The sequence below is a fragment of the Uloborus diversus genome, chromosome 6, assembly GCF_026930045.1.
Source record: "Uloborus diversus isolate 005 chromosome 6, Udiv.v.3.1, whole genome shotgun sequence".
NCBI lineage: Eukaryota > Metazoa > Arthropoda > Arachnida > Araneae > Uloboridae > Uloborus > Uloborus diversus.
Genome location: NC_072736.1, coordinates 87811836 through 87838735, shown reverse-complemented (window position 1 = coordinate 87838735; position 26900 = coordinate 87811836). Strand labels below are relative to the sequence as shown.

The window sequence follows — 26900 nt, the reverse complement described above, 5'->3', positions numbered from 1 at the left end:
ATAAATTTCATCTTGTTGTCAACTAACGATATAGTTTATTATTTGACAAAATATTTTTGAAACATTAGATCAAATTTAAATGAATGTTAAAGTTATTTTGCTACATTTTATAAGTTTTTTTTTTAATTTTTAATTCATTTATTGATTTATTTTAAAACATGAAAATTGCTGAGGTATGTTCAACATTAAATGAACTTCCATTATTGCTATATCTTAAAAATATTTCGCTTCATCACTTTCTTTTCCATTTTATGTTAAACTTGAAATGTTCATCTCTTTTAAGTTGCTGTGCTCCCCCCCCCCCCTTTTTTAGGCAGGGCCATAACCAGAAAATAATTTTAAGGAGGTTTTAAAAACTTTCATGCGGAGTTTTGCACTATTTGTGCTAATGTTCAAGTCATCGGGTTATCTATAATGAAAGCGTTTTATGCAACTAATATACATATGAAAGGCATTTGAGTTTTGAAACAATGTATTTTGGAAATTTTTAAATGTAAACCAAACTTTTCCTGTGTGTGGAGGGGGGGGGGGTGAATCCTAAGAAAGACCTTCCCCCCCTTGTATACGGCCCTGTTTTTAGCTGAAATTAACAAAGAGCATGTGTGGTCATTTCCATTAGAGAAAAAAAGGGGGCTGGGGAAATTGGGCTCTGAACTGTCTTTAAAAATTATGGACTAATCAATTATGTATTGAGTCAAGGGTGTTTAGTATTCTGCCGTGCTAAGCACAAACGTATCTGCATTTTTCATCAGAATTGAGTTACGGTCACCAGATGCTTTGTCACATATTTCACCTAAATACAATGTTTTATGGTCATTTGTCAATGGGAAATACTTTTCAAAAAAATCTGAAAAAGTTGCATCCGTATCAAATACATGGAAGCACCAAAACTTTAAACGATTATTTCTCAATTTGAACTCAGCTGCAAATATGACTTTTGGGCTTACCTTGGCTGTATTGTTGAGCAGTAAAAAAGGTTAATCAGTTTTACTTTCAAGTCATTTTGAATAGTTATTCTGTTTGTTCTCTGTGGTTATGCCATTCTAATCTCTAATTTGTTTTGATTGAGGATGAAATAAAAAAGTCCCCACATTTTTGAATGAAAATCGTTGCAGGGTAGTTTTTGTCCTTTAACCCTCTGACAATCCTGGGTCATGAGTATGATGAGTGAAATTCTTCCCCTTGAAAAAAATTTTTTTTGAGTAACTTGCTGTGTAAATCAAGTGTCTTACCTTCTATCAATGCCTAGTCATAGTCATCGCCCTGCACTTTGAATCGTTTGACAAGGAACATTCCGCATCCAAAAAATAAGTAAAATGCTTTTGAAACGTGCTCAGCAAGGCATGATAAGACGTTCAAAACCATTAGAGAGTTAAAATAGTGCGTATCAATATTATAATTAAAGTTAGTAAAACATGACCTCAATAAGTCATACAGTAAAATGTTCTACAATATTGATGACTTTGATATTTTTTGATTTTGTTCATTCGCTTATTTTTAAAACTTTTATCAAAACCTCTATCTTGAAACCTCCTCATCTTGAACTTGTATACTTTCGAGTGAAGTTAGAGGTGGACAGATTTCATTGTAATTGTTATTTGATGGAAATATCGTCTTTTTATTATAATTTGAAGAAGTATTAATTGGTTTTTCAATTTAATCCAGGTGTGAGTCGAGTCAGGCAGCTTGAAAGGAATACACATTATTTTAGACGAAAATTGAAACAGAAGGGCTTTATTATCTATGGCAATGAAGATTCTCCAGTGGTGCCTCTAATGTTATACTTTCCATCCAAAGTAACGTAAGTAACATCATCTTCTCAGAAACAGTCTAATTTTTGTAAGTATATAAGACAATAACCCGGGATTGTCAAAAAACCTAAACTTCTTAGGAGCCAGAAAAAAAGCACCAGATGTTATTACCCAGAGTTAATATGAAAATGTAGTGTAACATGACTTTTGAAAGATTCTTGTTCTGAGAAAACTAGTCTCCAAGGTATTTTTTTAATCACTGAGCAACCTGGGGCCCGGACTTTGTTGGACCCTGATGATAAGACTTATATTTAGAGAGCCAAGTATGTCAAGGGCTGTTTAACTTCAATTCTTCAGATTTGTCGTCATGGTGGTTGCTTTCATTTTTTCCCCCTCTTGATTTTCAGCTGCAGTATCCTCAGAAGTATAAATGATAATATTATCTTCAACAAATACATAATTTTTCAATGCTCCTCTACTCCACAAATTAAAAAAAAAAAAGTGGTGTCATCACCTGTTCTTATTATTAATGTGTTATCTCTAACTTTTGGTGAAATTCAAAATGTTAATGGAATTTTCCCAAAAATAGAATCTTCTTTTCTGCCTGCCACAGCCTTTTTAAATCTCCATAAGAAAGATCACACATACCCTGAATCTGCAACTGCAGTTGCACTATTTTTCTATAAAAATGTTTTACTCTTGATCGAGTAACTCTGGGTTTGTTAAAAGATGTGTCAAAAATTTTTAAAAGATTTGATTGTCATCCTTCAATACATTTTTCAAAAATTTTGCTTTGTTAAACTGTGTTTTCAAGTTTTAGTTAATTTTTTGGATGACAAATAGATGAATCATAATGTTTTTGCGATTAGTTAGTTACTTTTTAAGTTTCTAAAAGTAACTGAAGTTTTTAGGCTTTCTTTATTGTTACAAAAGATGTGCATTGAGATTTGTGATTAACCATTAAATGTGCTGAGCCTTAAAAACTACCTTAGGGTGTAAATTAAGACAAAACGTTAGAAGAAGCACATCTTCTAACGTTGTTTTGTCTTACTTTACTGTTCAGCACAAAGGTATTTATTTATCTTACCTTAGGGTGGTTCAAAAAACCTTTTTTCAGCTAGAGTCCAGGACACCCCCTATTTTTTTAGACTTACCAATAGTATTATGCTGTAAAAGTTCTAGCTTCTTACTCAAATTTTAAGAGGGTGCTGAATGACCCCTTAATTTAACATTAGCCATAGCATAGAAAATGTCACAAATTTAGAAACATTTAATTTCCCCAGCTGTTTTTTTTTTTTTGTATATAATTATTTTATTGCAATGTATATGCATTTTACTAGTGCATATTATGATATGTAGCATTGTTTTTTCAGTTCAATGTATTTTTTAACCCCCCTCCCCATACTAATGAAGTTTGAGGGAGGGGGTTGAGCACCCTCTTTCAGTTGAAATAGGAAGCTAAAATTCTGCCAGTATATTATTATCCATAAGTCTAAAAACGTTGAGGGGTGTCCTGTTATCTAGGAGGAACTTTCTTCACATGTATTTTTGCACCACCCTAAACTACCTATATCGTTCTGATTTTGCAATGATTTTATTTTAGGGAATTCATTCAGGGTCTGCTTATGGGGGGCATTGCTACAGTTGGGGTATGCTTCCCAGCCACTACTGTAGTAACATCTCGTGCACGTTTCTGCATATCTGCATCCCACACCAAAGAAATGCTTGATAAGGTAAATTTTCAACTATTTCATGGTTTGGCTGTTTATCATTAATGTTACTGTACAGTCCTGATTTTTCTCTTTTTTAATCATGAGTAACCTTAAGACCCAATGTAGATAATATTTTCCCCTCTTTGATATAATTGCTCATAATGCTAGTGTATTGCAAGTTTTGTTCATAGCCTTATTGAGTATCATTATATGAAACATATTTTCTGCAGAAATTTTTTAGTGGCTTTTAATTATATTATGTTCAAAAGATTTATATTTTAAGTAATTAAAATTTATGTAGGCAGTATGTTTTTCCTTACTTTTCCCCCAAAAAACAAACCCTGTGAGCCTGTGAGGGCCTCTGCCCAACTCAGTTTTCCTGACCGGGGGCTCTGGGGTGCAAGGCAGATGTTCCCAGGATGGTAACACAACCTGGAAATCAGGGAATTCTCAGAGAAATTTTAATTTCTGGAAAAAATTAGGGAATTATCAGGATATTTTTAAAATTTCTTAAAATATCAGGAAAAAGTATAATTTTCAACCACCAAACCTCTGAAAATTTTCCTCCCTGATATTGTTTTTGATTTTGACAGTTTTTTTTTTTTTTTCTTTTTGCCAAACGAAACTTTCACATTCTAAAATTATTTTTAACTGCTGCAAACCAGCAAGGCTTAAACAAACCCAACAAAAATTGATAAACATTTGTCAAACTACCTCAAATCAGATATGCATCTTTTCATTATTTTTTTATTTACTCAAAAGTTCTGATCGTGTTGGTAATTATTAATACTATTTTAATATTTTGTTTCATACAGCTATGAACACAATATTTTTGCACCTGTGTTCGGAATTGTATTTTGTTTTACGATTATTATTAAGCTTTGTTAGAAGGCTTGTAAATAAAATTTGTTTATTTTCATTAAAACCTTAATTTGGAAGTATTTAATTAAAATTCTCTAATTTTGATTGTGAGTTTTCAAATGGCACAAGTTCAATGTTGAGCGGGACAAAATTTAATTAAAAAAATCATAGTCTTTAAATATTTTGAATGTTAATCTTACTGTTTTTTTTTCTTTTTTTTTCTGATATAAAATTCTACTGTGTTTCCTCATTTTTTTCAAACAATATACTATTACTTGCCACAATTATAAAATCTAGGAAAGTTTTGGAGCTAAATCAGGGAATATCATGGAGTTGTCAAACTTTTTTCCCAGGATTTTGTTACCACCATGGTTCCGGTTAGGTGGTCAGCCTAACACGGAACCCCAGTGTTTGGTTTCCAAGTACACTTGGTGCTTATTTTATAGACTCACTGAAGAGATGAACGGGCGAGTCGACCATGACCTACCCGTGAATCTTTTCTTTTCCCATTCACTGAAAATTCCTGTACACATGAAGTGCTACAGATACAAAGAGCGAACTCAACATTGCACTTCCATAAATAATCGTTTTGAAAATATATACATGAATACATTGTCGTGGCTACATTCAGGAGTCAGTCAATAATTCAGTTAAACTAGCTTTTACTGACAGCTGGTTTTACTTTTGTGAATTACTTTAGGATGTTGGATACAGGAAGCATTAACATTAAACTAATTAACTTAAATTCAGATTTTTAAGTCGATAGAGATGGAGTATAAATAATTACAAAAGAAAAAAAAAGGCACAAACAATACCAAACAAGAACACATTTACGAATAAATAAGTTTTCATACGCTTTTCCGGAAAATTTCTATTTAAAGTTGATGGATTTTAAATAAGTTTTCATACGCTTTTCCGGAAAATTTCTATTTAAATAAAGTTGATGGATTTTAATGAAGTCAACATTTCCGTTAAAAATCCTGTTCCCATTAGATTGCACCCGGTGCTGCATGGGCTGTCTCGATTATTCATTGCTCCCTGATGTAGAAAGAAACATTTAGCTACCAAATTTCTTTTTTGATTAGGAAACAGTTAAAGTTATCATTAGAGTGAGAGCAACAGTCCTCCAAAATCTCAAATGAAGGCACTCAACTCCTAAATAACATCAACAGCTACAGTTAAAAATAATCATAGTCAATCCTCAAAAATAAAGTTGACAATACTTGGACAAGTCCTGATTAAAGAAAAGACATCAGATGCATCAAAATTGAAAATGGAATATGTTTCAATCGTTCGTCAACAGTACACAGGAATGAAAATCTTCCGCGGATCCGCGATTTTCCGCTTTTTCTATTTCCGGGGTTTTTAGGTTGTGAAAGCGATTTAAAAACCAAATTTCAAAGACGGCATACATCTGTCACGTCGTCGGCGAGACAATGTGAAGGGATGTTGGAATATCAGAATTGTAGGCCACGATATCCTCACAATGCCGCATTAACGATATAGGAAGATATCGGCAAATCAATAACGCGGAGATATTGTTTCTACTGCGTCGTCACAATGTCGTTTACGATATCGCTGTATCACACCCTGTGCCGGATCAGACACCATAGAATATCGTGATTCCGTGACGTAGTGTTATAGTATCGATAGTTTTACGATATCGTCGTACAACATGCTAGGGATCTTTGCAAAAACGTTAGTAACTCTGCCAAATCTAGGTTGGTAAAAAAAATCCAAAACACTTTTTTTTTCGTTTAAACCAGGTTTACAGGGATGAGATTTTTCCGGCTTTTTCTGATGATTTTTAAAGTCCTTCCTTTTTTTTTTTTTTTGCCTCTCTCATGCCTCATAACTCTCTTATTTTTCTCAAAAATCGGAAAAGTTTCCGATTTTTGGTCCCCGTTTCCGTATTATTTCTATTTTTCCCCTTCGAATCTTTATCCTCCGCGATACAGTGAAACCTGTGCAGAACAATACTGTCTATAACAATAAACCTGTCTATAGCTATATTTTCATTCGTCCCAGCAAATTATCAGCACAAATAATTGAACTGTCTATAATGATAACCTCTCTATAACAATTTTTTTTAATGATGCCAACAATATTGTTGTATGCAGGTTTAACTGTAGCTGCCAAAATCGTATGTTTTGGAATCGTGCCAACGACGTCAAATACTTGCTGCGGCGAAAGTTGCATGCCTTGTTTGAGATTTCAGTCTTTTTGCATCCTGCAAATATTTCAATCATTTTTAATGTTGAATCGTTTTTTACTATATGCTACCTTATATTTGCTTATTTTATTCAACATTTCAATAATATTTGTATTTCTTTAATTTATTTAAAGAAAAATGAAAAAGTTAATCAAAAAATGGCTAGGGCTTAAAATCATGGTCTCGAATTTTATTGAAACTTGGCATGGTTACATTTTTTTTAAATGTATTTAAGAAAGTAAAAAATATTCATGGTAAATCTCAAATGGTTTAGGCTTTACAGCCTGTTAAAATGTTTGGAATTTCATGATTAAATGAGGCAGCTGCAAGTTGTTCTTTTGATCCCGAAATTGTAGGGGAAATTTTTAAAACCAAATTTTGGATCCCAATGCAAGGAAAAAGATAACCAATCATTTATATATGTATTTATGCATAGATATATTTATTTATTTTCAATTCTTACTATAAAAAGTATGTTCTACCACATTAAGAAATTTTAGATTTTTCACTCTGTTGTAAATTTTTACTTTACAAACAAACCTAATTTTAAAATTAATGTTCTCACTCGTTCAACACTATAAATTCAAATGTTTTTAATGGAAAAAATATATTTTTCTCTGAAATATGAAAATTTGACACTATTGTGTGATGCAGCCAAATTGATTAATATTTAAAAGGCAGTATAGTATCAATATGATATAATTTTGTGTAGTATTAAGAAAAATACTGTCCAACCATCGATTGTATGGAATTGGCAAGCGTCCAGTTAAGACCAGTCTATCTGAATAAGGAGGAAAAGTAAAAATTTGATGCACGTGTTCCGCTCATTTGAATAAGACTCTGATTAATTTAGAGGCTTACACACATGTGCAAAAGCTGACATCCCTAAAATATAATAAATGCGTCCATTTCCGCCTATAAACCGGATATTAGCATTTCCATACAATCCGTGGTTAGACATTTTAAGCCGCGTAATTTTTCCTCTTTTTTGCTTTTGGGCTGTTTTCATCCCTGTGTACAAGATAATGATCATAATTAAAATATTATTAATTCTAGATAAGATAAGATAGATAAAATTTATTATCAAACAAAATACACATACATAACAGTAAGTAAAATTAAAAAAAGGAAAGTACAAATTATAAAACATAAATTACAAACTTCATAACAAAACATTAAGAAAATCTTGACTATAGTTCAACACGAGTTAGTATTAAATTTAACACTAAAGAGCGCCAAAGGCACTGTCCGCAGTGTTTTTTAATTGATTTAGTATGGAGTACAAACACAAATATGCATTAACAGAAATATTTACAAATTAATTTTACACAAGTAGTAAAAATTTTACACAGAACAATTATTGGACTGTTTGACTCCAGAGAAAAAAAAAACACAATAACTCGCATTGAAACATTCAATAGTATAAAAATTACAATACAAAATCCCCCCCCGGTTGGCAAGTCAGTATATTTTATCAGCTAAAAGTTAATTGTTGATACAATGTCATTATTTTGTATATATTCATTGACCCCTTTTTTATATTTTTTAAAGTTCTTCTCATTCCTAACATCTTCCGTTAGTTCATTAAACAGCCGCGGTGCCAAGTAAAAGAATTGTTTTTTAATAATCGTTTTATTTGGTTTTATAACTTTATTTATTCTTTAAAACATAATCAAAAGTGAAATATTTTAAAAGCACCCGCTTACCTACAAAGCTTCAATGCTTTTAATTTGTGCAAGTACAATATCTTCAACCTTAAGTAAAAGATCACAGTGAACAATATTTTATTCTGCTTCACTCTAATTATCTCACAAAGGGGATCTTTAGAAAATTAATTTTTGCGTACATAGAAATGCTTAAACCATTTTTGTTGTCCTAAGAGGGTACTTTCTGTAGGCTTTCAATGGTACTAAATTGAAAAAGATAGGACAATTTCTTCGCATAAAAAAAGCCACTTTTGACGTAACAAAATGTTAATATTCCTTGAAAAATTCTTTTTTGTTGATAAAAAGTACCCTAAGTTCTTTTCTCTACCTTTGACAACATGGAAAACATTTCATGAGAATTAGTTGAGTAGTTAAGTAACAAAAGCTTAACAAAGTCCCTTCCTTTGATAATATTAGTTAGTATTTTGGTTTATTATCAATTTTAATAAACATAGGGTAGTTGATACTGCTTTCTAATTGATATATTATTCAAGCGGGAAATTGCTCCTGCTGATGTAACATGGATTGCCATTTAGCAGTATGTTACTGTCCCTAAGCCAGGGCTGAGGCAGAACTACATGCAATAACCGGTAACCAGGCTGTCTGGTATATTGCATGGATTGCAATGTTACATTCATGAATCAGTAGATTGTTATGTTTTAATTTTGATTTCTTAGTCAATCTAAATAAACAAATGGTAGTTTATACTGCTTGATGAATGATATGTTATGAAAGTGGGAAACGCCTAAATGAATAGTCATGCAGGGTGTGGGGGAAAGGACTCCCTGATTTCAAACATAAATATCTCGAAAACAAAGGCCGATATTGGAATAGAATAAAAGGTATGTTTGTTGTGAAACCTATAAAAATCATGTACGGGAACTAGGAAATTAGTAACGGAAATTGCCAACAGGGGCACTTCATGCTGTAATTGCAATAGAAGTCCCCATAAATAGTGCTGGGAAGGGGTTGGACAATAATTTCTAATGTAAATGTAAGTATGCCTCTGAGAGGTAAAACTACTGCTGAAGCGCCTAGCCCCTGTGCAGTAGCATTTATGGGGATTTCTATTGCAATTACAGTGTGCAGCTCCCCCTGTTTGCAATTTTGAGATGAAGCAGATTGATTGGAAAGTTGAGATGAAGCACGGAATAATAATTTGAATGGAGGAAAGCCTCCGAAAAATGAGGATTTTATGTTGAAATCAAAGTATCCTAACTAATAGTTTAAAATTGATATCTCTGCTAATTATTATCAGAGGATTATGTTAAATAGCCAAACATAAAGACATCCAAATCACGAAACCATCGATACCTGGTTCGATGGTCAGTTCACTGGCGTTTGGAAGAAGTAACTTGGATATAGATAGGTACATACGCTCAGTTTTTAATTATGTAAGATACACCTATATCTGTGTATACCTATTACCTTGTTTTATTCATGAGTCAGTTGATAATTACGTTTAATTTTGATTTCATGTCAGTTAATCTAAATAAACAAATGGAGGTTTATACTGCTTAATAAATGATATATTATGTAAGCGGGAAACGCCTCCTAAATGAATAGTCATAGCAATATTTATATATATATATCTATATTTATGCATATGTATTGCTGTGTTACATTCATGACTTGGTAGATAATTGTTTAATTTTGATTTCTGTTCAATAATTCCAAATAAACAAACGGTGGTTTATACTGTTGGATAAATGATATTGTATTATGTAAGTGGAAAATGCTTCTTAAATGAATAGTCATAGCAATATATATATGTATTGCTGGGTTATATTCATGAGTCAGTTGATAATTATGTTTCATTTTGATTTCTTTTCGATTTATTTCAATATACAAATGGTGGTTTATACTGCTTAATAAATGATATATTATGTAAGCGGGAAACGCCTCCTAAATGAATAGTCATAGCAATATTTATATATAAATCTGTATTTATGCATTTGTATTGGTGTGTTACATTCATGAGTATCTAGATTATTATGTTTTATTTTGATTTATTTCAAATTAATCTATGTAATCATATGGTGGTTTACACTGCTTGATAAATAATATATTATGTAAGCGGGAAACGCCTCCTAAATGAATAGTCATAGCAATATTTATATATATAAATCTATATTTATGCATATGTATTGCTGTGTTACATTCATGAGTTGGTAGATAATTGTTTAATTTTGATTTCTGTTCAATAATTCCAAATAAACAAACGGTGGTTTATACTGTTGGATAAATGATATTGTATTATGTAAGTGGAAAATGCTTCTTAAATGAATAGTCATAGCAATATATATATGTATTGCTGGGTTACATTCATGAGTCAGTTGATAATTATGTTTCATTTTGATTTCTTTTCGATTTATTTAAATATACAAATGGTGGTTTATACTGCTTAATAAATGATATATTATGTAAGCGGGAAACGCCTCCTAAATGAATAGTCATAGCAATATTTATATATAAATCTGTATTTATGCATTTGTATTGGTGTGTTACATTCATGAGTAGTATCTAGATTATTATGTTTTATTTTGATTTATTTCAAATTAATCTCTGTAATCATATGGTGGTTTACACTGCTTGATAAATAATATATTATGTAAGCGGGAAACGCCTCCTAAATGAATAGTCATAGCAATATTTATATATAAATCTATATTTATGCATATGTGTTGCTGTGTTACATTCATGAGTTGGTAGATGATTATGTTTAATTTTGATTTCTGTTCAATGATTCCAAATAAACAAATGGTGGCTTATACTGTTGGATAAATGATATTGTATTATGTAAGTGGAAAACGCTTCTTAAATGAATAGTCATAGCTATATATGTATATATATATATATATATGTATTGCTGGGTTACATTCATGAGTCAGTTGATAATTATATTTCATTTTGATTTCTTTTCAATTTATTTCAATATACAAATGGTGGTTTATACTGCTTAATAAATGATATATTATGTAAGCGGGAAACGCTTCCTAAATGAATAGTCATAGCAATATTTATATATAAATCTATATTTATGCATATGGATATGTATTGCTGTGTTACATTAGGGTGGTCACAAAAAATCGATTTTCAAATTTCTTCCGCGGCACCCCCCTAAAATGTGCCAATGGACTAGAAAACATGATTTGCAAAGTTTCAGCTCAATCCGATAGTATTAACACGTGCCGCAAAGAGGCTAAAGTTACGAAAAACAGTGATGTTTAGCAAAAAATCATAGTTTTTCTTTAAAACCAAAACTTTTCATCCTAGAAACTTCGTTCTGGTCTCATTTTATAGGAAATTTTATTCTCGTGATGAGTTATCTAATCCATTTTTTAAACAAAATTTATAGAATGGTACTGGGCATTTTTCAGGTCAGGTCATAGAAAAGATCATCAACGAGGAATTTTCGTGCAAAGACCTAAAAGCATTTCAATATTCAATTACATTTATTTGCTCTTTGTTGATTTTAATTTATCCATTAAAAAGGCTTCATTTGGAGGTACTTTAAAAATTAAATGCAACAAATTGCTGATTTAAAATAAAATAACTAAGCAGTTCAGAAGAGAAAACAGAGTTAAAATTACAAAAAAGAAAAGGAAAAAATCTAATGCATTTTATTGCTTTACACTGTTAAATTATACATCATTATGGTTTTACTTTTCATTGAGTAGTTAAAGTAGTAATGACTTCGCTATGACAGATTTTGATGAATGTGGAAAAATGTGCCTGTATTCGGACATAATTTGTAATAGAAACTCGTTAGTTAGAAATTGGTTTTACACCTGTTTCAGCTGTGCCATTGACAACCCTTAAACTGTTTACTATCTTTTTAGCCTTAATATAATATTGGTTTTCCCACTATTCATCAAGAACAGTATTTAAAAACTTTCTATCGATTTTGAATCTCTTTGAAAAATTGTATCTCTTAAAAAGTTTGGGGAGAAATGAAAAAATCCACTTCTTTGTCCAATAAACTAAGCTTCTTTCCGATTGAGCTGTGCTTTTGTATCCCTATCATCACATTCATCTTCATTATCTCCTACTTCGGATTTTAATTTTGCAGCCTTCTTTATTTTGATCTATTATTTTCTCCCTAAAGTATCATCAAAAAAACGAAATGCAACCTTCTCTGAGTTCAGAGACCACATATGATTAATATTTTTAGGTAGTTCTGTGCCTGTATCATCTTCATAAATACTTTTGTATTGAACCAAAAATTTTATTAACTGTAGATCTTGGTTGGGGGCCAAATCCTGGATCACAGACAATAAACCATACTTTTCTGTAAATATTGTTGACAAACAACCTAATATCTTCAATATCTTTTATCTTCAAATTGATTCAGGAAAGCCGATCCCTGAGAAGATATATTTTTAAAGAGTAGATGAGACAGTGAGAAGCAAAGGAATGTAATTGACAAAATTAAAATTTTTGAGATAATCATTACAAATATTAGGAGAACGTCTCCTCTGCTTAGGGGTAAGAGATGGTACTAGTAGCCCTGGTAGGGGCTGTTATGTAGCATGATTTAGAAAAAAAGTTCAATGAAAGCCTATCTAGGATCTGCACTTTAAACGCATTTTATGAGGAACTTTAAAAAGTCCAATTACATCCCTTAGCTTCTCACTACGTCATATGGCCTTTGCCATCCATCTTGTGTGATGAATAGCGCCAGGTACTCGAAAAGTAACATTTGGAGAAAGACTCCCTAAATAAGTTAAGCAAAGTGGAATGAACTTCTTATAGGCATCCCTAAGCTGCTACTGTTTTTATTTCTCAAAAAGAAAGCTTGAAATTTTACCTGGATTACTTATTTTGTTTTTAATCTTCAATACTTGCTTTGAATTGTCTCTTATCTATACCATTCATCCTGAAATTCTTGAAAAATATCTGGTTGAGGACTAGTAGACGTACCTATTTTGCAAATCAAAACTATTTTCAAACCACCAATTTCTAAGATGTGGTAGCGACATGCTAAATACAAAAACTTTTTCGGTAGCAACTGTACTCACAAAACGCAGGTTTGTACTGCAGAAAGGAGCCATAAAATGACTGTCATTTTAACGAAAGCCCTAACAAGTTCTCGCCTAAGAACACAGGCTATTTTCCTGGGAATCGTAGTTTTTCCTTTCTTTTTGGGGTTGAAAACCCTTAAAAGACTGGAATTTTTAACTGGTGTTTAGCGCTGACTACCGAGGAGGAAAGCAACGTTCTGTATTTATGGCCTCTACAGCTAATTTCATAAGTTTTACATGCAGTTGTTTGTTTTAGCTTTGAGGTTTAGAGACATAACTATAGTAAAGTGAAATCTGTTACAACGAACTTCAAATTACCAGAAATTTTCTTCGTTGCAACGAGGTTTTAATAGTAATGAAATTCAAGCAACGTAATGGAAATCAAATCGGAGCTGAAAACGAACGTCTTTCGTTGAAACAGATATTTCATTGTATCGGTATTCGTTGTAACGGGATTTCACTGCATATATTTCTGATAATATTACTGTTTTTTCTCTGCTAGCTCAACATTGTAAGATGGATACAACCATTAGCTAAAAGAAGCAATACAATTTATATTATAATGATTCGTTCTTTTTACGCGATTTTGAGGATATTAGCTACGATCTGACTTGAAAAATCCTGAATAATATTAAATCAATAGTTACAAGAATTTAGATGAAATAGTTGAAAAAAGGTTTTCCCCATGTACCTTGTGACCACCATAGTGTTACATTCATGAGTTGGTAGAGGAAAAATGGTGGCTTATACTGTTGGATAAATGATATTGTATTATGTAAGTGGAAAACGCTTCTTAAATGAATAGTCATAGCTATATATATATATATATATATATATATGTATATGCATATGTATTGCTGGATTACATTCATGAGTCAGTTGATAATTATGTTTCATTTTGATTTCTTTTCAGTTTATTTAAATATACAAATGGTGGTTTATACTGCTTAATAAATGATATATTATGTAAGCGGGAAACGCCTCCTAAATAGCAATATTTATATATCATTTAGCAATATTTATATATAAATCTATATTTATGCATATGTATTGCTGTGTTACATTCATGAGTTGGTAGATAATTATGTTTAATTTTGATTTCTGTTCAATAATTCCAATTAAACAAATGGTGGTTTATACTGTTGGATAAATGATATTGTATTAGTTAAGCGGAAAACGCCTCTTAAATGAATAGTCATAGCAATATAAATAAATATATATATATATAAATGTATATGCGTATGTATTGCTGGGTTACATTCAAGAGTCAGTTGGTAATTATGTTTCATTTTGATTTCTTTTTAATTCATTTAAATATACAAATGGTGGTTTATACTGCTTAATAAATGATATTTTATGTAAGCGGGAAACGCCTCCTAAATGAAGAGTCATAGCAATATTTATATATAGATCTATATTTATGCATATGTGTTGCTGTGTTACATTTATGAGTTGGTATATAATGTTTAATTTTTGACTTCTTTTCAATAAGTTCAAATAGACAAATGGTGGTTTATATGGCTTGTTAAATGATATTGTATTATGTAAGCGGGAAACGCCTCTTAAATGAATACTCATGGCTATATATATTTGGATGTATACATGCATTGCTGGGTTACATTCATGAGTCATTTGAGAATTATGTTTTATTTTTTATTTCTTATCAATTCATATACAAATGGTGGTTTATACTGCTTGGTTAATAATATATTATGTAAGTGGGTAAGTACCTCCTAAATGAATAGTCATAGCAATATTTATATATAAATCTATATGCATATGTAATGTGTTACATTCATGAGTAAGTTGATAATTATGTTTTATTTTGATTTCTTTTCTATCTATATAAACAAATGGTGGTTTATACTGCTTGATAAATAATATATTATATAAACGGGAAACACGGGGATAGTGGGGATAGCCATAGCAATATTTATATATACATCTATAATTATGCATATGTATTGCTGTGTTACATTTATCATGAATCTGTAGATCATTGTTTTATTTTGATTTATTTTCAATAATCTATATAAACAAATGATGGTTTATACTGCTTGATGAATGATATATTATGCAAGCGGGAAATGCTTCCAAAATGAATAGCTATATACACTGATGAGCCAAAACGTTATGACCACCCAGTCAATACTACTTTTGGCCTGCAAAACAGCTGCAACTCGCCTTGGAATGGATGCCACAAGCTTGTGGTATACGTCTGGAGATAGATTGTACCAAAAGTTAATGCAGCGGTCACACAAAGTTGAAATATCTTGACATGGTGGTTGTTTCAGCTCTGAACTGCCTTTCCATGAAATACTAAATGTGCTCTAGGATTTAAATCTAGTGAATTTGGTGATCAGGGCAGTAATTAGAATTCTTCATGATGCTGCTGGAACCACTCCAGCACATTCTAATCTTGTGACATGGGGTGCTGAATTGCTGGAAGATGCCATTTCTAGTAGGGAAGACCGACGCATGTACAGGTGCACCAGATCTGCCAGGATGTTCGATAGTCCACAGATTTCATGGTATGTACTACCACAACTAAGGATCCCAGAGCCTGCCAGGAAAAAGTCCCCCAAACCATAATACCATCACTACCAGCCTTTTTAGAACCAGCGGTACAAGACGGGTGCAACTGTTCGAATGGAAGACGGCAAAGCCTGACATGACCATCCACGTAATGAACGAGAATTTGATTCATCGGACCAGACAACTTTCTTCCAGTCATCTAAAGACCAGTCTGGATGTTCTCAGGCCCACTGTAGGCTTAGTTGGCGATGATGACTGGTCAATAGAGACAAGAGTAAGACGTCTGCTGCGCAGTCCCATATTCAACTGTGTCCTCTGAGCTGTGTGTTTTGAAACACTTCCACTCACACCTGCATTGAATTTAGTTGTCAGTTGATCAAACGTCTGCCTCCGATTTTACTTGACGAAGCGGCTTAGTCTCCGACGCCTCTCATCTTTGATGACGCGTGGCCTTCCAACACCTTAACGCCTACTGTTCGTTTCACCATCCTTTTTCCACTTTGCATAAGTATTAACAACCGTAGATCGTGAACAACCTACCACTCTTGTAGTATCTAAGATATTCATTTTGAGTCTTCAGGCTATCACAATCTGCTCCCTATCAAATTCGCAAAGATCGTTATCCTTTCCCATAATTTGCAAAAGAAAGTGCTCGAATGAAGCCAGACCTTCTCTAGCCCCAATCATATACCAATCCCACTTCCATCACATGGTTTCTGCGTCATACAGACAAGTTCTTCAAAAAAGGTAGGGGTGGTCATAATGTTTTGGTTCTTCAGTGTATACATATATGTGTGTATATATATTATTGCGAAACATTCATGAGTCAGTTTATAATTATGTTTAACTTTTTGAGGTCTTTTTTTTGAAAAGTTTTCCCTCCTGGTAAATCCAATGATATATTAAAATGTAACCGCAAAGTATTATGTGTCCAACAAGTATTGTAGGATGTTGAGAGACATCATTTTAAGACTACAAAAATTATGTTACAGTTTAAACATGTTGGACACTGCCTGAACTAAGACTGCATTGGCAAATTAATAATGTTGAACTGAGTCTGGCGTAAAACTGCAATGGGTTAATTTTGGTTTTAAATTTGAAACAGGATAAAAAAAAAAGGTAAAGAATTTTTAATCATTTAAAATGACCAAAAATTCTTTACCTGTTTTTATCCTGTCAAATGATTTAAATAAATATGTGGTGGTTTATACTGCTTACTGATTTATATATTATGTGAGCAGGAAATGCTTCCAAAATAAACTCTCTTCAAAATGCTCTATTTATAACAAAAAAAAAAATAGACGCACCAAGAATGAGTTGTCAGAATGAAACAAATTTTACTCAAGTAAGCACAACATATTATGTTGCATTATATGAGATTGCATTATTATTACGTTACATGAGAAACTGATTGCAAAATGAAAGCAAAATAATCATTTGCTGTAGGAAAAATTCCAGATGAAAACTTGGAAATTGGTGGAGTTTTCAGAAATTTTAATTTTTAGAATAAAATCAGAATTTTGAAAAATTCTCATATCAGGACAAATTATTGTTTGCAGTGACCAAATTGGCTAATCTTGGTAGTTTTCTTTGCTGAAATTTTCTTTCATTGAGCAAAATCAAAGAAATATTGTTTTTTCAAACGGAAGACATTAAGAGAAACATAATTGGGGAAAAATAACTGAAATTTTTGCATTTTCTGGTTTGAATAGTCTAGTTCAGGGAATGCATGAAAACCCAATAGCAAATGTTTAAAAAAAAATTGGTATTAAGTGCAGTACTTAACTTGCAAAACAAATAAAAAAAATGAATTCCTGATACATGTTTGAGGGTTACAAGGATTTTATGTGTGAAGGATAGAGTTTATGGATAAAAGATGTCAGACCTGATTATGTATATGTATGCGGAAAATTCCTAAATAAATGATCTTAACAAATCGTAAAAATGAGTTTAAAAAAAAAGAACCAAATTTATAAAATTAGTTGAATCAAAAAGCATTAGAGCATTTTTCTCCTTCCTTTGTAGTTTCAAAAAGTCACTGTCAATGGAAAGGCCATAACCAGAAAATAATTTCGGTTATGGCCTTTCTTTTTTTAAATTTCAAAACTTTCAACTGTAAAGGAAGTTGTGCTAATGTTCAAGTCGTCGGGTTGTCTTTTATGAAAGCGCTTTATGCAATTAATATACATATAAAAGAAATTTTAGTTTTGAAACAATATTTTTTGGAAAATTTTTAAACAAACATTTAAACGTCAAACCAAACTGGGGGTTGAACCCTTCCCCATTTGTATCAATACCTATCTTATATCACCTTGTATCAATGGCAATGCTGCTGTGCTAAGCACAAAAGTAGTATCTACACATTTTGTCAAAATTGAGTTACAGTCACTAGGGGCTTCTTTGTCACGTATTTCCTCTAAATACAATGTTTAATGGTCTTTTGTCAATTGGAAATGTTTTTAACAAAATTCGGAAAAATTTGCATCTGAATCAAACATATGGAAGCGCACAACTTTAAACAGCAATTTTCCCTTTTGAACTCGGATGCAGATACGTTTTTTGCGCTTAGCCCGGCAGAAGATGTTATTGTTGCTATCTTAACTAAAAATTTGCTTTTATTTTCCTCCCCAGGCATTGACAGTGATTGAAGCTGTTGGGCGAAACATGATGGTGAATTACTCAAAAAAAGTAAGATCTCAAGCTGAAGTTATTTACTAGTCAATCTCATTATTGTTGAACAAGTGCCTTAGAGCATCCGAGTGTTCTACTGGAATGCGCTCTATATAAGAAGGCGTACTTGTGATTTCACTTTCATCTGCTAAATTTAGGAACATTTATTGGCATAATATACACATCTATGTGTCTGAACTTACATTTTTGTTAACTCGTAATGACAATAGATGTGTGTGTGTTTGCATTTTATACCATCAAACTGAAGCACAAATTGTTCATTAAAATTTTTACATGAAGCATTGTTGTAATTGCTTGGGCGATAACTAGGTCTGATCAAAATCATGTGTGATTTACATACTGAAGTAAGTGTAGAAACTGCATACATTTGATAAATATGTACTAAATTTAATGTCAATATTATACATTATCTAATGCAATCATTCTTTGTTATTAATTAATGTTTGCATTTAGCATATTCCCTAGTCAATGTAGTAAAAGCCAAGCCTGCTTATGGACTTGAACATTCCGCCATGGGCTAAACAAGAGTTTAAAAGCTCTATCCCAGTTAATTTGTTGCTTGCTCATTTAATTTTAAGTTTTCAATGAAGGCTCTAAAAAAAATCAATGTTATACAGTCAACGCTTGTTATAACCACCCCTGTTGTCCAAACGAAATTGCTTGCTATAAAGGAGAGGTCATTTTAACGTATTGTGTTATTTAGTCATATTTTAAAATGTAAGAAGGGTTTTTCAAATTAATGCTTCGTTTTAAAGAAGGAAAAAAAATATCATTTTTGAATTTTTTTGTTAATTTACTGAAAATTACCGAAAGAAATCAGTGATTTTTAAAATTAGAGATTAAACTTTTTTGATATTCCTTTCAATGGAAATATTTTAACTTTAGAAGCATAAAATGTTTTGATGTTCATTTTCCCTGAGGATATTTAAAAAATTGAAACTTAATTTTGGACGTTATATTGGAATGAAGGGTTCAGTTTGGACGCTCTAATAGACGTTAAACAGCATTGCATCTATGGAATAGGGAATGGGACTTTATGCACCTGTGGCTATGTTGAAAGGGTCGCAGTAATAGGAGGATGTTCTATAGAGCGTTGACTGTATTTTATTATTTTTTCAATTTTGATTTAAGGTGAAGTATTTTCAAAAATCTATTAAAGATATTTGCATGTGTTGTTCAAGCAACTGCTAATAGTGGATTAACAGCTGTTAATGCCCTTTCAAGTGAATGTTTATTGCATTTATTTTTATTGTAAAATATATGCAGTGCATAAAAATTTTTAAATGTATAAAATTTAGTAAGAGTAGTGAGTTCCTTGAGAGTTGTTTTAGCTTAAATTTTATCTCATTTTATGATCTGAGCAAAATTTTATAAATACGTAAAATACATTTTGTTGCTCATTTTTATTATGTCGTATTTTTGTTTTATGCATTTGCTGTTACAGTTGAATAGATTTATGTACCTGGAAAAACTATTTAAAGAATAATTGTAATTACAAAAGCATAAAATGCTTTGAAAAATACTTCAAGTGTCATATCAGTTAAAACATATTTATTAATTAAAGCAAAATAAGCTTTAGATTTATATAAATCTTAACATGTTTTCTTTGTGGTTATGAATTGTTACGTGTTAAGACCGATTTTTTTTTAAACGTATTTGTAAAATGTTTTTATCCTAAATATATTCTTTTGTCTCAGAAATAAAATTTGAAAGTATTAAGCCATGTAATTTCGTATTTGTATATATTTTTAGTTAAAAATGTATTTATTCTAAAGTTTTTATGTTAACATTTTTCTTTTTTAAAGTTTTGTTGCATTGTAAATTTTTGTTCATTATTATTTATCATATTTTATTAGAGGAAGCACTATTTATACAATTGCAACTGTGTTTGAATTTAGTCTTGTCTTCCTTTTAAATTATTGAAAGTTTTATAAATTGGTTTATATATATATATACACATAAGGTTATGCAATGTGCTTCCAGATTTAAATTTTCCAAACTGAAATGCAGTTTTATAATGAGATTTTTTTTTTTTTTTTTTTTTTTTGTGTGTGTGTAAAAAAAGTTTTAGTTAGTTATAAAATTGCGAACTAGAAATGAAAAGATTTCAGCTATGTAAATTGTCAACTTTTACTATAGGTATCATCTGATGGAATGGGTTAATCTTACCTAGACAGTTAATGTAGAAACTTAGTATCATGTACTAAATAATATGATACAGTCCATTGAAATTTCTATAACACTTAAATGATACATCATTATGTAGAACATCTTGTGATAAATTGTAGATTAAAATTGTATCCAGTTTGTTTACAATGTAGTACAGGCGGTATTTATTTCGTATTTTTGGTTCAATTAATGTTGTCTCAGTCTTGATTCTTGTCTGCTTTGCTAAAAAGACTGCTCATAAAAAAAGCTGTTTTTATGGATCTGCTTTTTATACGTTTTGAAATCTATTACAGAAGATTATTATTTTTTGTGTGGTTTAAAAATTAAGTTTATCACAATATCATCTGAATGTAGAAATCTTTAGCTTGCAGCTCAGCTTCATACTCTATTATAAACATTTTAAATTTTAAGACAGCTTGAACTTTGGACATTGATATCACAATGTAAGAAATAACATGTGATGTTTGAAAGAAAATCTGGAAAATTCTGTTTGATAAAATTTTGTCTACTTTAATGAATTTTGCTTACAGTAATGCTTAATTTTACTGTTGAGCTATTTACTCATAAATTTTTGTTTAAAAGGATATAGTTCATCACATTCTCCAATTAACATGAGCTTAAATATCATAGCATAGGTTGAAATTGGAAAATGTGCGTATTTTAGCTATGAATTTTATTCATGCTACCTATGAATTTTATTCATTGACCTATGATCTATGTAATTTAATTTTTGTGCAAGAAAGTGGAAGGATTGTTTCTAAATTTTGAACTAACTCGGAAATAGTGCAAAGATTTTTTAAATGAATGTCAAAAGTTGCACAAGAAAAAAAATATTTCAGAAAATTTTCTTATTGTTACTTTGATTTTGCACATAGAAGGGTTTATGCAGTTTTTTCAGGTTCTGGAATTGTTTGAAAGTGAGGGAAGTACTATGAGCTAATTCATGTGTCAGGAGCGTAAAAATTTGTTTGTATTTTAAAAATAATAAATATATTTTTGTAGATCATAGACCAGAAGTTTCAACATTTTTTTCTTTATTTAGTTTATGGAGCAGAAATGATGTTGTAAGGGGGAAATACCATCCATTTTGTTAGCTTAAAAGTAAAAATATTTTTATTGGAATTATAACTTGAACTAGCAGTTTATGTTTTTCAAAATAAATGTTCATTTCAAAGTTAAAAGTAAATGTTTTACAAATTTGAATGTCAATTTTTGAAATGTTTGTTTAAAAGTATTTCAAGTATTTTATGGAATGTAAATGACTAATTAGATTTAAAATTATTTTGAGGTTTGCTGTTGTCAATGTTTTTGACATTTATTATTACGAATTTAGCTAATATAAATAATGCATTGTAAACCCTTGGCATTCTCTATGTAAAATCATTTTTCTACACACCTTTTTCTTCTATCAAAATTTATACTGTTTGATTTACCTTGTATATTGAAATAAAATAGCGAGAAATTCTTAACTTCACTTCATGAATTGTTTTTAATTCATCATTGACTATTTTATTTAGGATACATGTCTAAGAACCACTACTAAGGAGCTAGCTATCTTAAGTCATTTTTTTAATAGCATACTCTGTCACACTTCACCTGACTCCTTCCCCTTTTAATGCTATTTTCCATAGGCACACAGATCCCGAAGAGTTCCTATTTTTATCTACATTCATAGCTGTCTTTTTATTTTTCTACTTTTTCTTTCTGTAGTATATCACTTCTTATTGTGCATTGATTCTTATTATTACAATGCCGCACAAATAATTTTCTGCATGTTTTAATTTTGAAAAGCAAAAGGAACAAGTGGATCCTGGGCTTTTCATTGACTGATTACAATAATTTCTGGAAGGAATGCCGCAGCGTTTGCTTGTTTAAAAGTTACATTTTTCTAAGTGACTTTTTTGCCGTTGCGACGTTTATGATGGACTTTTCTTTTTATCGCCCCGACTTCAGTCCTACCGTTTTAACGATACAATTAAGAAATAGATACCTTCACATTCTGATGCAATTATATATTATTTACCCGTCAATTAGAAGCTTTAATTAAAATAAACGGCCGACTGTTCAAAAAGTGCGGAAAAAGCCGAATTTACTATTCGCCTATTTAAACAGAAAGGCAATTTAAAACCTTAAAAGGAACGTAAGGAAGCAAAAAATGAAAAACCTGTACTTTGTACACATTTTATTGATGTTAGTACAAAATAAAAGGGTCAGAAAACAGAAATTAGCAAAAACAGACCACTTCAAAAATAACCATGGAAACCAACTTTTTTCATACATAAATATGATTATTGTTCATTCTAAATCGTAAACATGATTATAAAATAAATTTAATTTTCTTTCCTTGCAAAGAGTGTATTTGCAAAAAAAAAACAGCAAAACCTACATGAGCAAAAGGTTCCCGATTTTTGGAGAAAAATCAGAAATCAATTTAAATGCGAGATTCCGTTTTTATTTCTTTACATTTTTAAAAGTTGAGGGACTGAGCCACAAGCAAGTATGTACTGTTTTTTTTTTCTTTTTATATATAATGGGTATTTTCTACTCTGATATATCATCAATATCGAGAAGTTGCTCATCATTTTTATGTACTGCGTTCATGGCAATGCAGCATTTCAGAAAATTTTAAATTTTTTTGACAGACTCTTACTCTTTTTGGAGTGCAGCAATTATACCGATGCGGCGTATCTACTAGTGATGGGCATAATCGAGATCTTTTGATAATCGAGATCTCGGGAATCGAGTACTTCTGATAATCGAGATCTTTTTAAGTTGATCACTCGAGTGATTGATAATAGAGATCTTTTGAAATCGAGAACTCGAGCAATTGACTTCTTGAGATCTTCCGAATCGAGTACTCGAGCGATTGACTTCTCGAGATCTTTTGAATCGAGATCTCGAGATGTTTTGAATCGAGATCTCGATGTTTTAAATCGAGATCTCGATGTTTTAAATCGAGATCTCGAGATGTTTCAAATCGAGATCTCGAGGCGTTTGAATCGAGTACTCGAGTAGTTCATTTTCTGAGCCTTTCCAAAATTGAGTTGACTGCTACGGGGGTGCCCACTAAAAGGGGGTGGGGCATGGCGCAGCCTGTGCAACTAAAATTTTTAGAGCTGGTTTTTTGAGAGGGTTTGTTTAAATCTCGTTTTCGGAAGTGGGGGAGGGGGTCCATGGCGCAGCCTGCGAAACCGAAATTTTTAGAAGCGGTTTTTTGAGACTTTTTTTTTTTAATCTCATTTCGGGAGGGGGGGGGGAGCTTTTACTAGACGGATGCTCCGTAACATTTGAGAGGGTGCGCCATCGCCCTGCGAAAGGGGGTAGGTGAACTCCCTTGATTTCAGTTGAATTCCCGAGTTGTTTTGGCAGGAGTGCGCTCGAGATAGGAATGTGACATTTAGCTGCCATTTAGGGGTATAATAAGGGGTGCACCCTCCTGGCTTTTAGAAGTTTTAGGTTAAATTGGGGGGTATTGACACCCCCCTTTTAGAAAGGGGATCAATACCACTGCCCCCAAATTCCATGAAAAATTCTAGTTTTTACATTTAAGTGGGTCTAGTTTTTTGTTGTTTTCCGATAAAATGAGCAGATACACCTTTTGTCCCCTTACCCTCCGGTAAAGTTCGAAATGCAAGCTTGTTTTAGGGGGTCGATTCGCTAGATTTTAGTCTTCATTTTGGGGTCGCAATCCTTGGGGGATGCAGGTTCGACTAAATTCCCTGTTAGCTTGTCAAAAACTAGGAGCTCGGCATTTGGACGACTGAGTGATTTATTCGAACGGTTATGCATTTGAACTAATGATTTTCAGTTATCACGTGATTATTTCGAATGGTTTCAGGCTCTCAAACACAAAGTTAATAATGTAAACAAGTAGAGGAATAGTTGCTCTGCGCAAAAGTACTCATTTTTTCCTAGTTTATAGCTTTGCTTTTTTTTTGATATTCTTGTTGAGAGTAGTTAAGTATATTTATCTGACTAATACATGAGGAGGGAGGGTAAAATATTTCTGATTGCGTTTTCCAGAGGATTGGGATTCCCGGCGCATTGAAAAGTGTACAAGTGTGGCTTGAAGTGCATTGAAGTTCATGATTATTTTTTTTCTTTCTTGATCCGCTCTTTTTTATTTTTATTTTTCATTCGTCGACTTTAGGAATATGCAATAACAGTAAAAGTGTTGGGAGTGAAGTTGAAATGTTTCTGAGTGCATTAAAAAGAAATATTGAAGTTTGTCGCGTAGGATTAATTTTAGCTTCCACTCTTCGGCCCAATTTTTAAATAAAAATTACATTTTATACAGATTTTTTTTTTTTTTGAAATTCCATACGCAAGATATTTGTGACTTCTTGTGTGCGTAGCATTTATTTTCGCGTGGGTAGTTAAATTTAAGTATTTTGCTTGTTTTACTCGCTTCTGTTTATGTCATATTCCTTATAGTTTCGTAAATGTTGATTAGTATATTTACTCAACTTAAAAATTTTCAGTCAATTAATGTGCTGATTTTATGGGGTTTTTTTTTTGTAAAGTTGAGGCAAAACTGCTGAAAATGCTTAGGCTCACAACGATCCATTTCGGAACTTGAGGTTCCGTAGCTATGTTTCATTTTCCGTGCGCTGGTCATCAAAAAGGTTAAAATTGATTGTCAAGTTTCTCTGAAAAGCAGATTACGTATTCGGTTTTCAAATCATCTGAGATGCTCGATAACCGAGCATTCCACAACAAACAATATATTATACAAGCGAGAGCACGGGGGAGGGGGGTAAATTGCGCAGATCGCGCCATTGAAGTTTTGAAGAAGAGAGGGTAACTTAAGCGGGCTTTAATTTATTTTAGGGGGTTCAACGTCGCATTTGAGGGATGAGTGTCATCGCCATGGGGGGGGGGGGGGGCACCACTGCATTATAAACACCTTGCGTTTAAACATTTCATAAACGTTTTAACATGGCTGCCACAGCGTTAACAATCGCTTTAAAACGTTTACTCAACGAAGTGTGCTCTCTGAGTAACCCCATTCGAAAAAAAGCAGAAGCAATTATTTGATTCAATAACCTTATAGAATGACAGGGGTGACACATTTGAGAAGCAATTATTTGATTCTAAAACCTTATAGAATGACAGGGGTGTCCTCCGTCCGTCCCTGTGAGCAATGGCGAGCTTTTTATGACAATCCCCCCCCTCCCCCAAGAAACAATAATCCGAAAAAGGGCTAAGACTACATTACATTTTTAATTAACACGGTTTGTACCATACTGGTCAAGGGCGCCCATATGCAAAATTTTAAGGGGGGAGGGGCTCGGATATTTTCTCCATGGTTTAATAGGCTATTTTCCCCATAGAAACCGATTTCAGTACAGATTAGAGTTATTAAAATTTGACATTTTTAATAACTTATTGATTAATTGCTGGAGAAGAAATGATTTTACATTTTTGCAAAAAAAAAAAGTACTAAAAGCAAGGATGTCCTAATTTCAAAGAAGAGGGAGGGGGCTTAAGCCCCCACTTGCTCCCCCCCCCTATATGGAAGCCCTTGATACCGGTTTAATATATTTTTAAGTTTAACAACTCTCAAGTTTAAACCTGCTAGTGTCGCCCAACGACTTGCCCATATTATCATTATCCCTCACTTTTTAATAAAAATTGTACATACGTACCTATTTAATCTTAATAACTGTCAAGTTCAAAACAGTATGGAAAGCGTTTCTCTATCCTTTGTTTCAAGATTTCACCACCGGATCACACCAGGGGCGGATACAGAAATGCACTTGAAGGGGGTGGGGGTCATGCTGAAGAAAGCCCTCCCCCATGAACGAAATTCCCGTTTTAAGTACGAAAAAATTCTGAAACTTTTTTGGGTGTCAATAAAAAGCCCCAAATCGGTCAGGAATAAGGCACATAATTGGGGATAAACGTTGCAAATTAATTTCATAAGCAATAAAACAAAATAGTAGTTCAAATATTTTCTTTGAAAAATAATTGATGTATTGAAAAGATAAGATACCGTCATCGTTTGCATTTTATGCATAAATTTTTTTAACACAATGTGTACGGATACTATTCTCGAGAGTTCAGGGGGGGGGGGGGGGTCATGACCCCCACGACCCTCCATTGTATCCGCCACTCACACAACACATGCCCCTCCATAAATCCGCTCATATGATAATTAACAATTTTCGTTCTAAAAATTCGTTTGATTATTAAGGAATCTCTCAATTATCGAAAATTCGAAGCCAAACATTCAACTG

At 32.1% G+C, this 26900-nt stretch overlaps 1 protein-coding gene across 1 annotated transcript in view; it reads left to right on the top strand.

Moving 5' to 3' along the window:
- LOC129223843 (serine palmitoyltransferase 2-like) overlaps positions 1 to 22135 on the top strand; it is a 40845-nt gene extending 18710 nt beyond the window's left edge. The window contains exons 9-11 of the mRNA XM_054858207.1: positions 1666 to 1801; positions 3355 to 3484; positions 18433 to 22135. Of these exons, the coding sequence (XP_054714182.1) occupies positions 1666 to 1801; positions 3355 to 3484; positions 18433 to 18519 (353 nt within the window). The 3' untranslated portion in view covers positions 18520 to 22135. The remainder of the gene's footprint in view (positions 1 to 1665; positions 1802 to 3354; positions 3485 to 18432) is intronic.
- The last annotated feature ends 4765 nt before the right edge of the window (positions 22136 to 26900 follow it).